General features: G+C 33.8%; 1 protein-coding gene across 1 annotated transcript in view; it reads left to right on the plus strand.

The window, feature by feature from the left end:
* The first annotated feature begins 2,081 nt into the window (after positions 1-2,081).
* LOC136840213 (protein sax-3-like) overlaps positions 2,082-14,567 on the plus strand; it is a 679,674-nt gene continuing 667,188 nt past the window's right edge. The window contains exon 1 of the mRNA XM_067106754.1: positions 2,082-3,097. Coding sequence (XP_066962855.1) covers positions 2,944-3,097 — 154 coding nt within the window. The 5' untranslated portion in view covers positions 2,082-2,943. The remainder of the gene's footprint in view (positions 3,098-14,567) is intronic.

Raw genomic sequence — 14,567 nt, forward strand, 5'->3', positions numbered from 1 at the left:
TGTTCTTTCGTAGAAATTACAAAGAATAACTTGTGGTTTTATTGAAATTTCAATTTTTCTTGCTGGTCCTCATTCTTAGCAGTGGTCTAAGTAGAAAACTACCCCCGTAGGGGCGAGGGGGTTAGTGCCGTCAGTGTACCTCACGCGGTGTACTGTAGGCATTGCTTAAGGTTCTTTGCACCGCCTCTCGCCCCTTTCATTCGTTTCACTTTACCTCCGTTCATATCATCTTTCTTCCATCTTACTTTACACCTTCTTCTAATAATTGTTTCATAGTGCAACTGCGAGGTTTTCCTCCTGTTACACCAAAACCTTATTTCTCAGTTTCACTGTCAGCGCTGAATGACCTCATAGGTTCCAGCGCTTGGACTTTGGCCTAAACTTTATATTCCATTTCTAAGTATAAAACTTCGATTTTTGTGCTCATTTGGAGTTCTGTCTGTGTGGTACTGATAGCTATCGTGGTTAATAGATGTTTTATAGATATGTAAATATATATGTAATTATATATTTATATATATGTGTATATATATATATATATATATATATATATATATATATATATATATATATATATATATATATATATATATATATATATATATATAGATTAAACACATATTAACCAACGATTGCTATATATATATATATGTGTGTGTGTATGTATGTATCTATATTTGTATGTACTGTACATAAAAAACCTCTGGAATTCCGTCACTCACGTCGGTTCTGTGCTTTCATTTCCATAAATTGGTTATTTCCGTCAACACATTCATAACTGCTACTTCGATTTCATTTTCATTAATCTGTTTATTCTACGTTATGTTGATCCTTCCAGTTTTGTCAGTTTTTTCCAGCTGTTTCCAGCAGTAGTACAAATTTAGTAGAAGTATGTTGCAAAAATATAGATATAGCGATATGCTTTAGCAGGAATCAAAGTCTTTCCTGAATTGGCCTGAATATTATTCACTTCATCGGCTGAAAGGCTTGTTCTGGCAACATATGTTGGCGTAAATACTGGTAAGGGAAAGTTACATTTACTTGGGTTAATAGAATTCTAGTAGTATAGCTTCAGCGCTCTTCATCTTTAGAAAAAACAATAAAGATTTTTATTCACTGGATCACTTTTGTTTGTAGAGTATGTAGATCTATATTTCTACAGTTATTTACAGATTGTTGCTTTTACTTTGTTATTGCTACAAGAGAATTACTATTGTAATCTTAATTTAATTATTTTGATTCTGTCAGTAACAGTATACGAGTACATTCCGTTCAGTTACGGCTCAAGTAAATTAATGAATCATATGGTTGTATGTATACTTTTACATAAATATACATACACATGGCCTTACATGCATATTCATCAAAGTCGTTCCAGTTTTTATATCCGCTATCAAAGGGTACCCGAAAAAAAAAAGGAATGGATTTATAGAGATGTTTAGTGGGGTCCCGATGCTTCTCTCTCAACCTTTCCCTTCAAGTTACAACAACATAAAGCAACAGAAGCGAGGGTGGTAATAGCTGATAAAGTTACTTTCATGGGTATCCACAGCTGTGTTATTAAGCCATTGCAACATTTCCCTCGCCTTTGCAACATTGTTCCCATGTCGAGTGCAAAGGGTGGACCCCATAAACGTCCTTGCCATAACGTTCGTATGTGCCTCAACCTTTTTTATCGTTAGGAAAAAGAGAAAAAAAAGGGGCGGGGGCAGGGGAAGAAAGTCTCGATTCTTTATCCATATCAGCCGGTCTTCTGAGATTGATTCCTGTTAGTTCTTCGCCTCTCCAGTACAAGCCGCTGTATGAACCTCTCAGCTACGACCCGGTGGGGGTCTGTGTTGCCGGCACCTCCAGCGGTGCCAGGCGCACGATGGACGTAATTTTTGGATATGACATTAAAACGTTAATTAACGAGTGTCGCAGCTAGATTACGCAAATTTAAACTAGCATCCGATGATAATGGCTTTTAGGATAAATATAAAATCATATAGCGCCAGTTAGTATGGAACGAGACGGCAGTTGTATGATTTTGGAATAAGTCCGAAGAAGATGTTTCAGGTGCGATTCCAGTCTGGCTGGAATAGTGACAGTGGTAGTACGCTTGTCTTGCTTCCCAGTATCTCTCGTGTTGGGACCCATTAAGTTAAAGGCTTTGGAAACTTAACGGCGTCGCGGAATACCATCAAGAGCCCGACAGATTCAATAAATGGTTACCTTTCCTTCACACACATTTGCTTTATCGGTTTGATTGGCCGTTCTTCACTTGAAAAATATCTTTGACGGATTAAGAAAAGTAGCAAAAAAATTGGACTCGGAGTGTCATTTCAATTGTGTAATAACGCTGGATTAACTTTTGTGTTTAAATAGGCACATTGATCGTCTTAGCCTATTCGTGAGAGTTGGAGAAAATATTCGCGCTTTTAGAAAGTCCATTCAGAAAGAAAGAAAAGTGAAGACCAAAAAACGAAAGTGAGCCACTCTCTCGAAAGGTTTAAGTTTTTCTTCCCATAAATTCCAGACTCTGCGAGGGGGAAATAATAGAGAATCCATAAATCTTCTCCCACCTGTTTTCCTTTCTCTCTGTTCGGAAATGTCCCAGGCCGGAGGGAGTGTGTCGTTAAGTTACAACGGGAGAGAAATTCTCCTGAAATGTCCCTGTGGCTACTTACCATGCGAGGATGCTTAACGCCCCGGTGTGAACAAAGTGACTGACTGACTGACTGGCTCGGAATCGGATGACAGTTGGATTAAAAAGTGGATTGCCTGGAAAGAAGGAAAGCAAAAAGGGGTCGGGGAATAAAGGGAAAGTGGCTCCTCCGAAATCATCATCATCATCATAAAAAGGCTGTCATTATGAACCATGACCCATTCCCGCCGTCATAATCCTGGCGCTAGGGCAGAGGTGGAAACGAGCGATTCGGCGATGGAAGCCACCATGTAAATATGAGAGAGGGACGCGAGAGCATTCCACCCTCACGCATGGCCCAAGAGATGTGTAAGAATGCCAAGAATGCCAGCGTTTTGAGGACTCTCATCAGCTTTCTGTTCCTGTCGCTGACATGGGCCTCGGATCCCGTCCAGGCCACGTCTTCTCATGGTGGGCATCTGCTGTTTCTCCTTTTATTTTCATTCCAAACCCGAGGATTAGACGAGATGAATAGCCCTTGCTTTCTCCCTTGTTACCTGCGCTAAAGATTAGCTTATTTATTTATTTTTTCAACTGTTTAGAGCTCATTTTCGGATTAGCTGATTTCATTATATAGATGTGGGCTGCTATTTTACTGCTTTTGTGCCGGTGACTAGCAGATCTCTAAATGTTCTATAAATGTTAAATGCTTTTCACTGCAATTTTAACCAATATTTTGAATTTTATTTCTTGTAATAATAAGAGTTAGCTTTTTCAGTGAACATATTTATCTTGCATTGTCATTGCAAGTGTAGTTAAGCTTTTCAATTTCATTTGCTTTTTTTATTCCATGCGTGTGTTGTGGCGCAGCTAATTCTCCATGTATTTATTTTATTTACTTGCATATAAATGGTTATTTTCTAAATGAATTTCGTCGTATTTTGGAAAATACAATAAATAATATTTAGTATTTAATTTCATCCTTATTTTTATAGCTAGTCATTATTTTTGTAAAGTATTTCATTCTCTATTTATATATATGATGACAAGTAATTTCGCTGGGGCTGAGAGTGTTGTTCTTTTGCTCTCTTGTTTTGTTTTGTTTTCCAGTGAGTTGTCTTTATTCTGGGGATTATTAAACTGAGTTTACACATACAAATTTTTTTATGTTGCTGTTCAATTAACTTCATAACTTTAATGATTTAGGTTTCTTTTTACTTAACACATACATACATACATACATACATACATACATACATACACTATCTCAGTTTAATACGACATCATATATACGATATCACATACACACACATATATATAATACATACATACATACATGCTGTACGTATATATATATATATATATATATATATATATATATATATATATATATATATATATATATATATATATAATATATATATATATATATATATATATATATATATATATATATATATATATATATATATATATATATATATATATATACACATACATACAAGAACACGAATACCTATTGTGCCGGAATAAACATTTTTGAGAAAAGAAATTGTCGTGCGTGTAGTATTTCAGATTTACGCTCCAGCTCAGCTCTGTGGTAAGTGGGATTCAACGATATGGCTGAATATTCTATTTGTTCATTTACTTTTACATTTATATTCCAAGTGGTGGAACAGTTTCCCTTTTCCTCTTTTAACGAATCTACTTCAAAACTTTTGGACGATTTCGGGTATTTGGAGATTTTGTGCTCTAGATTTTACCGTTGGTGTTTGTTGGTTTGTCGTAGGTATTTCACGTAATATTACTTTGTCTTAATATTGTGTGTAAAATGAACATTATTTCAATGTATGTTTGAATCTTTCATGCACTTCAAACCGGACTGTATCTTTCGCCTTAGGGGAAACGCCGAGAAATCTCTCTCTTGGGAATGTGCTGCCTCGGTGATTATCTATCGAATTAACTATTTTATGAACTAGCTGTAATTACCGCCGCAAGCATGAATTAGGAACAGCGAGGAAAAGCTCTGATCCATTCATTCTTGAGTGCAAACTCTATTTTTATCCTTCCTTTTTTTTTTTATCATGGTCCGTAAATTGTCTACTCTGCATTGTCATGCGACCCTGGGAATACTTCTCACCTTGGTAACTTATAGTCCCTCACACTCGCTTGATATCCTTGGATAATGCAGACTAAACAGAGGGTTCATTTTGTCTGCAAAACAAATATTAGAAGGTGAGTTTTTATCGTAATGGCCTTGCGTTAAGTTAGCCCTGATTTACGATTTGGTTATATATATATATATATATATATATATATATATATATATATATATATATATATATATATATATATATATATATATATATATATATGTATATATTGTATGCCTATAATATGTATATACAGGTACACACACATATTTATATAAATATGTGTATATCTATATATATATATATATATATATATATATATATATATATATATATATATATATATATATATATATATATATGTATGTATGTATGTATATTTACAAGAGTATGTACAATATACTGGAGAGAGGAAGACTACACCTGCAAGGGAATACTGCAGAAAATCTGCAGCTACCCCAACCTGGCATCCGCATTGCCAGTTTGAATTCGGTGTGAAAGCCTCTTGATATGAACTGCGATGGAGACTGATGGCTGTTCTAGTGATGGAGAACACTGTCGCCCTTGGGGAATCCAAGAAATATGGGACATGAGTAGTTTGCACATTCAAATTTATCAGATTTAGAGGAGGCCTGCAAGCCTCAAGGTATGAATTCTGCTGCTGGATGCAGAGTGGCTGTAGGCTTTTGTTACTTTCTGGAACTTGAGGATTTATGGAAAACCATCCTACCTGTGAAATATGTGAATATTCATTTTTCTGTACTGTGAAATTTGTGTAAAACTTTCATGCTGTATTCTTGTTGCTCACTCAGTATTTAGCAGTACTCGCCAATATATCGAAGCAGAGTTCTGTTGTTGATCTAATGTAGACACGTACATTGGATAATGGCTGAAACAGTGGTCAACTTACGGATGAATAATTGGAGCAACATAATAGAAGTTTTCATTTATCCCTTCAAGATTTCAGCCTTAAGGATAGAATGAAGTCTTGGAAATATTAGAGGTGTTGCCAAAGAATTATAGATACCACATGTGCATTAGTGCACTAGCGCTTGACGAAAATAAAAGGGAGACTGTATCAGAAAAAACACACAAACACACACACATATGTATATACTGTATGTGTGTGTATGTGTGTACTTGCCGTTGACCTTAATTTTATACGACTGATTATCTATCTTATTAATCTGTTGTTTCCCTCGCAACTTATTCTTTCTCTTTCTTATAAACTTTTCAGAAGCTTCGTTTGCTAGTTATGGCGTTGTGGGCCTGTTACCCAGGAGTAGTTGCTCACTTTGGTTAATAATGATTATATGTCGTCTTGGTCTCTTTCTTTGTGTCTCTTAGTCGTAATATCCTCTCCTGGCTGTTGTCATTTGCTCCTTGTTCTTTTCCTGTATGTGATCCTGTACAATATTCCTTTACCGGTAAGAGTATCACGATCGCTCCATCAGTTTTATAAATATGTCTTGGGACAGAATAACCATGACTGGACGTTGGTTACATAGTTCGGGCTTACGTGGCGTTTTGTGCGTGCTCCTGTATGCATGAATGTCTGTGTTTGTGTGTGTGTGTCTGTATCCTCTGATCTTGGGGAAACAAAATAGCCTTATTACAGGAGATGAAAGAGAACACAGTATGTAGCGTGTGGCCACATCGGTTTTGAATGGCATGCGTAAAGCCAGGAGAGATTGGAGGATGATAGATTGCACGTTTGCAAGATTTTGCTTTTATTCCCAAATCCTTTTGTTGTTCGTCGTTTGCAATAGCAATGAGTTTTCGTCTGCACGTACCCGGCATTGTTACCTGTGTATGTGTGTGTGTATAAATAACATCATATTTACACATTTATAAATATGTGTATGTACATAAATATACTGCCTATAAATAATATATATATATATATATATATATATATATATATATATATATATACACACACACACATATATATATATATATATATATATATATATATATATATATGTGTGTGTGTATATACATATATGTATACATACATTATATATATATATATATATATATATATATATATATATATATATATATATATATATATATATATATAATGGCATTGAACATACATTTGTAAAACTCATGTTACATATATATATATATATATATATATATATATATATATATATATATATATATATATATATATATATATATATATATATAAATAACGCGTACTTTATACATATTCTTTCATTGCCATTTCTTCTTGGTTGTCATTAACCCGTGTCGATGTATCAGATGTTGGTAAGTCTTCAAAGACCGGAGCGAGCTTTCATGCTCCTGCATATAAGTTAAGCCACCAACATCCTTTAATATCGAGTTCGCGGTAACTTGGGAATAACTGAATCGAAAGGGAATTATTATTCCCTTGGGCGTAAGTTCTTATATATTTTGTATCCGCCTTTAAACGCAGTCTGATATTTTCCCCTCCGTTTACCTTGTGCCTGAAGATGTTTACAACACTGCCATCGCCGAAGTTAGCGAGCAAGCAAGCAAGCAGGCAAGCGGGGAAGGATATTCAACCCGCGAAATTTAAATAGCTGAAAGCAACGTAATGAAATATGATGATAGAGGCAATGGATCGGGAAAGTCTTGAGCTGAGTGTTTTCGACTCCGGGTTCGCTTTATAAAAGTCTAAGAGGTGCTTTGAATTGCAAAAGGCCTTTGAAATGCAAAGTCAGGTAATACGCCGAGCAATCTCCCGACTCGGCTACTGCCAAGGGGGAACTGGAAGGAGTTTGGCTTTGGAGGATTAATGGTTGTCGTGGAGGTAATGAAACAGAATCACTAGAATTAAGAAGGGTACGTTTTATCCGACGTTGCTTGAGGTTCCGTCTGTGTCAGGGGAGCGTGCAGTGTGATTTTATGCATGAAGTATGCTCGACGTGAGCACATAAAGTTATATACATACAGTATATGTATGTAAAATTTATGTTATTTACACATTATATATATGTATATATATACACATATCTTTAGCTGTCTATCATAGATTTATATAAATATATATATATATATATATATATATATATATATATATATATATATATATATATATATATATATATATATATATATATATTACCACCAGCCGAACTGTCAGAAACGACAGTGCTAAAAGGATGGTCTAGAGGGCAAGTCCCGACCCTAGGAAGGTGTCGAAGAAGTTTCGACCGAGGTAAATTCATTGGGCAGATCCATTGATCAGCTAATTCCTTTTAGTGTAAGGTATTCCCAAGGTATATTAAATTCAACATTAAATGGTATTTGTGGCTTTAATACTTGGATCTTCCCACTTTTTTTTTTTCTTTTTTAAACAGTGGGTCCCAGCTGACACTATCACGTACTACATTACCCTGCGTGGTGCGGTGGGACATAACCCAAGTATTCTCCATTTCCTTTCATTTTCATTTTCTGCATATGGAACTTCCGTAATTTCCCTTATGTTATCATCTGACTCCTGCTGTTGTTCATAAACTTCCATTCTCACACTGACATAATCCTGTGGATCTAGTTTCATGGTTATACCAACATTCATGTATGTAAAGAAACAAAGCTCGTTCCCGACTGATGATAATCTTTCTTATGCAGTTTAAGTCTGTTTGATTTCCGAATCTTATTCGGTCTGTCCGTTGTTCAAAATGAATAAAATTTTCCTTTCTTGGACGGCAAGTGTTTATTGATATATTCTTAGTGAGAAAATAATACGAACACACACACAGACACACACATATGTATATGCATATGATAATCTTTCTTATGCAATCTAAGTCTGTTGTATTTCCGAATCTTATTCGGCCTGTCCATTGTTCAAAGTGAATAAAATTTTTCCTTCTTAGACGGCAAGTGTCTATAGATATATTCTTAGTAGGAATATAATACGCACATACATATAATATATGTTTATATATTTCTATATATACCGGGTATGTATATAAATAAATAAATAAATATGTATTATATATATATATATGTATGTATGTATGTAGAATCTACTGGTCACTTTTTACCAGATACATATGTAATTGTAATAGCCACTCGTGATTAAGTGGTTAAGACGCGTGCCTCGCTAATTCTTAGCGCTAATTCCGTAAAACCCCATGGTATCTATTTGGGCCTAAGCGGTTAACGAGATGCATGATAGTTACACGGCTATGGTGGGCTGTAAGTAGCGACGATATGAACATGGAATAGCTACTTAATCGCAAAAGGCTAGGCAGAGAACCGTCAGCTTAATGCATTTTGGCACCATCTACACTAAGGGAAAAAGGCAAAAAGGGAAAAAATGCTTTATATATATTACGTGTTGTATATAAATATGTATGAATATATAATATATATGTATACATATATATACAGTATATAATTATATATATATGTATATATACATATATATATTATATATATATGTATATATACATATATATATATTATATATATATATGTATATATATATATACATATATGAATATAAGAAGGCCCATAAAACACTATTTAAACGTTGCAACCATATATTTCGGGCATTTGCTTCTGTGCCCAAAATATATGGTTGCAACGTTTAAATAGTGTTTTATGGTTTTATGGGCCTTCTTATATTCATATTACACTGTGGTATTACAGGAAAAGACATTCATATACACACACACACATATATATATATATATATATATATATATATATTATATGTATATATATATATATATATATATATATATATATATATATATATATATATATATATATATATATATATATATATATAGAGAGAGAGAGAGAGAGAGAGAGAGAGAGAGAGAGAGAGAGAGAGATAGTAGAGCAAGAGGATTTCCGTAAGCAAGTGAGACTCAGAAATAGGCGGTAGATCTTCCTTCATAATAATGCATCATGTGAGCCAGTGAAAATAATGCTAGGAATTGAAGTCGAAAATCTGGAAGTAGAGGAAAACTGAACAGTGATTCCGAGGATTCCTGATTTCCAAAAAGTAAATTAGGAAAGAAGTGACCTGACAGACGTTATGAGGCAGGCGGAGTAGAATTTCTCTCTCCGTCAGCCCAACTAAAATTGGCAAGTAGTACGTACAAAGAAGAGAAAGAAAAATCTCTGTGTTGGACAGAAAGATTATTGAGAGAATAGACAAGGGAAGTCACTGAATAGATGAGTTGCCTGGGATTCAGTTTAATTGAGGAAGGAAATAAAAAAAACGACCAGTCCTAACGTAGACCAATATTTAAACAGAGGAGTGTTGTTAGGGCAACTAAGAATCGTGACGAATAAGAGAACTTACGTCATCAAAACAGTCCCACGTTTTAGCATATGTGATCTCTCCGAAACATTGGCTAACATGACTGTCCCAAGTGCTGCTACTGGTAAAAGGCCTCAAAAAATTTCCGTGAAAACGAATTTACGAGATGCTCATTCAGATAAGTTTTAATCCGTTTAATGGAAAATCTAAGAGGAAAAAAAGTTCTTAGCAATAAACAGAGTCAATAAAGAAAGCAATAAACAAAGTAAAAGCTCTTAGCAATAAACAATGTAAAATTAAAGTAGGTGAACCAGAGTACACGAACGCAGAAAAAGCAAGTAGAAATGGAATGAAGACCACCGATGAGGCCTGGGGAGTGATGGAAAAAGAAGTATAGAAGATTTTACCATCAGAGGATGCAGGTATACAAGAGGTCGACTGGAGAGCGTCATCAAAAAGATTCACATTTATATGTGATTCACGTATAAGTATATATAAGATAATAAAAAACTATTCATTGGCTTCGGACTAGTAATTACACATAAATCAGCTATTGTGTTATTCCTCAAAGTAAGTCTAGTGTCATTTTACTTGATTGATATGGAGGAGTTTTTTAACTAGTGGTAACACTTGTGGAACTCGTGATGAATAATATTTGACAATTACTGCTGACGAGTTTTATTGCGTTTGAATGTTAGTGTTTGAAAACGCTTGGATAACAATGCAAACAAACTTAACAAGCGGATCACATTGAGGAAATATTAGCTCCGATCGCATCGGAAGTATAAAAACCCCGTATCATTTCTGATTAATTGCTTTTGTAATTGCTTTCTATTTAAACTGTTGTGAAATCTAGACTAGATGTTTAAAGCATAATTCACCGTGTTCGAAATATTGAATCTTAAAGGTACTGTCTCATGAAGAAAGAATTGTTTTATAGAATCCAGCTCTTGCACCAAAAGTGTTCAATCATAAGGTGAATTGTATTGTAACAGGTCGAAAATAGCAGTAGCATCAGTTTCAAGTCTCTTGGGTCCCTCCAGGTAAATTTATAAGAAATCGTGAATATGGCACTGTCTCAAATGTGACCATGGTTGCATATGCGTATGCTGGTCCGCTGGTATAGTGGTTAGTGTCTTGGAATGCCACTCAGATGTCGCGGGTCTGCGTCTCTCCAAGGGCGACGAAAAATCACTGGCTCCGTATCATGATCAGTTACCGCTGCAGTGTGGGATCTGCGGTGGGAGGTTGAAACCAACATTCTTTGGAAGCTTGACTTTCAAGTCAATGGCCCCTGCGTGCTTGTTCCGTGTGAATAGGTTTCATCCACTGAAATAATAAAAAATAATAATGTATTAAAAAACGAGCAGTCGTTGCGAGACAGTTTATTGACTCGAGATCATGTCACTCTGCACCCTTATCCTCTTCAGCTGAAAGGCAGAATGAGCTGAACGATCAGTTAAGATTAAAGAGAAATTCAAACGTTTACAATGACATTATTTCCAAACTTTCAGTCAACATGAAGTGACGTGACACCGTTGTCCACTCTCTAGGGTTTGAATCACTTTTCAACAATTTATCACGTAAGATTCGTGTTACTCCATCTATCATTATATAAAAGTGACTTATCCACTATCCGTATTTGGTCAGTGAATTATGTCCAACAAAAATGAGTATTATTATCATTATTATTTAGGTGAATATTAATTAAGATTATACGTTCAAAAAGCAGATTCGATTCAGATACGTTAAATCCTAAGACATGTCTCTCTTTATTTATTGATTCTTTATTTGCAGACTTGATTGCTTATGTATTTTTCATGTTACAAATGGGCGAATAAGTACGTTAAAAATGGACTGATGGAATATCGTCATCGTTACAGCCGAGTAATTGTATTTCATTTTTCTTTTTCTAAAACAAAATATTTTTTTAATACATACATGTTTTTTTACCCATAGTTTCACGGCGACGAAACTTGCCATCTCTCTCTCTCTCTCTCTCTCTCTCTCTCTCTCTCTCTCTGAAAGGGTATGTAACATGTCCTTGTAACATTTTTAGATAACCCAGTAACTTGAAATTCCCAATTTCGGCAAATGCTAAGGTCCTTTATATAATGGCAAGCAATGAAAGTGAAATTTGCCAAGGTAGGGTGCATGTTCAGTTTTCTGTTTTAGATAACTCTCTCTCTCTCTCTCTCTCTCTCTCTCTCTCTCTCTCTCTCTCTCTCTCTCTCTCTCTCTCTCTGTGAGTGCTTGCGGGGTCTGGGAAGCCCTTTTCACATGAAGGATTTTGCCCAAATTCAGTAAGATTGTTTATTTTCTAAATGGATCTGCAGCTTAGCCAGCTGAAGCAGAGGCACTGTTATATATGTTCTGCTTCATGTTTTTTTTATGAGTGCATGATGTTATATTCTAGATCTTTGTCTTGTTGGTGCCAATTACGTGATAAATTTTTTTAGCACAATTTGTGATTATATATATATATATATATATATATATATATATATATATATATATATATATATATATATATATATATATTTATATATGTATGTATGTCTATATATATGCTGTATATATATTATATGTATATGTAATATATAATATATAATATATATATATATACATATATATATATATATATATATATATATATATATATATATATATATATTTATATATGTATGTATGTCTATATATATGCTGTATATATATATATGTATATGTAATATATAATATATAATATATATATATATATATATATATATATATATATATATATATTGTATATACTGTATATTATATATATATATGTAATATATGTATATAGATGTGTGTGTATGTGTGTGTGCGATATATAATATATATGTATATATACAGTACATATATTCGTATATATAGACACATACACAAACATATATATAATATATAAGTAAACAGATGTAAAGCCAGTGGTAAAGATATTTGGTAAGACTGAAACGGTGACACACAGGAATTTGGAAGCACACGTCTCAGTGACAGAAGTAGTGAGGCCGAGATCAGCCAGAGCGATGAAGTCAAATATTGTCTATGGAAATTAATTATTTACATTGAAGGCGCTTGAAATGAATTTTCTACATAAGGTTTGTACGGTAAGAATCTCCAGAGAAATGAGAAGGATTTAATGAAGAATAATGGTAAGAGGAAGAGTATTTTAAGGGATATGAGGATTATATAAGAAGATACCTTTTGAACAAAGGTTGCATACATCAGTAGATTTGGTGCTAAAGAGTTATTCTTGCTCAAGAAGTGCTTTTGTGATAGAAAGGTCATCCCGTTTCGTGAAACACGAGAACTGTACAGGCGAAAGACTTATGCAGTAGTATTGGAGTGACATGTAATGAAGCCGAATTAGTGATGATGGAATTTCTGAGACATTACCTTCCTGCCCTTGAGTTTCAACTCTCCCTCCCCTGATAAAGGAACCTGAAAATATGACTTACCATCTCATACACTATATATATACATATATATATATATATATATATATATATATATATATATATATATATATATATATATATATATATATATATATATATATATATATATATATATATATATACAGTATATATATATCTAATTTTTATTTGGAATCGTCTTTTTGGTGATAATACACACATATATTTTTGTATATAATATACGTGTGTGTATGGGTGTATGTACCAAATGTGTAAACAATATTAGCCACTAAATTTTCAACATCTAAATCCTAAACTTTGGTAAATTGTTATATAACCAATTATTTATATTTTGTTTTATATTTACATTATGTTCTATATTTATTGCCTTGATTAATAATTACTTAACGTATAGTGCAATTAGCACACTGAAACCTAAAAACTCTGTGAGCTGCAAAGCCCGACAGAAAAAAAAAAAAAAAACGTGCCCAGAGGACAATAAACGTTCGCGTGACTGACTCGCCTCGGGAGTGACCAAACGTACTTCGAGCAAACTCCAGCATCATCAACGTTATTGCTTCGTACTGGCTGGAGAGAAGTTATGTGGACTCTTTAATGAGCAATTTGCAGCAATTACAATTAGTTTGGATCATTCTGACAAATTAGGTTCACTTGTTGGGATAATGAGTCGCTCATTACCTTGAGCTATTCGTCGAGAATATTTTTTTTTTCCGCGCTTGAGAAGAACTTCAGCGTGACGGAGCTTTGTAACGTCTGACTCGGAAGATCGTCTTGAATGTGTAAGGGGATAGGCTATTTCAAGGTTTAAAACGAAAATCTTTTTTTATTATTTTTTTATTATTTTGTTGATGGTGGCAGTTGGCCAGCTTTTTGAAAAAAATTATACACAGGCATATAGATATGTATATATATATATATGTATGTATATATATATATATATATATATATATATATATATATATATATATATTGCGTGTATGTATATGTATGTATATGTATATACTGTATATATATTAAAGAGAAAATTACAAACCTTTTGCTTCATTTTC

The sequence above is a fragment of the Macrobrachium rosenbergii genome, chromosome 7, assembly GCF_040412425.1.
Source record: "Macrobrachium rosenbergii isolate ZJJX-2024 chromosome 7, ASM4041242v1, whole genome shotgun sequence".
NCBI classification, from domain to species: Eukaryota; Metazoa; Arthropoda; class Malacostraca; order Decapoda; family Palaemonidae; genus Macrobrachium; species Macrobrachium rosenbergii.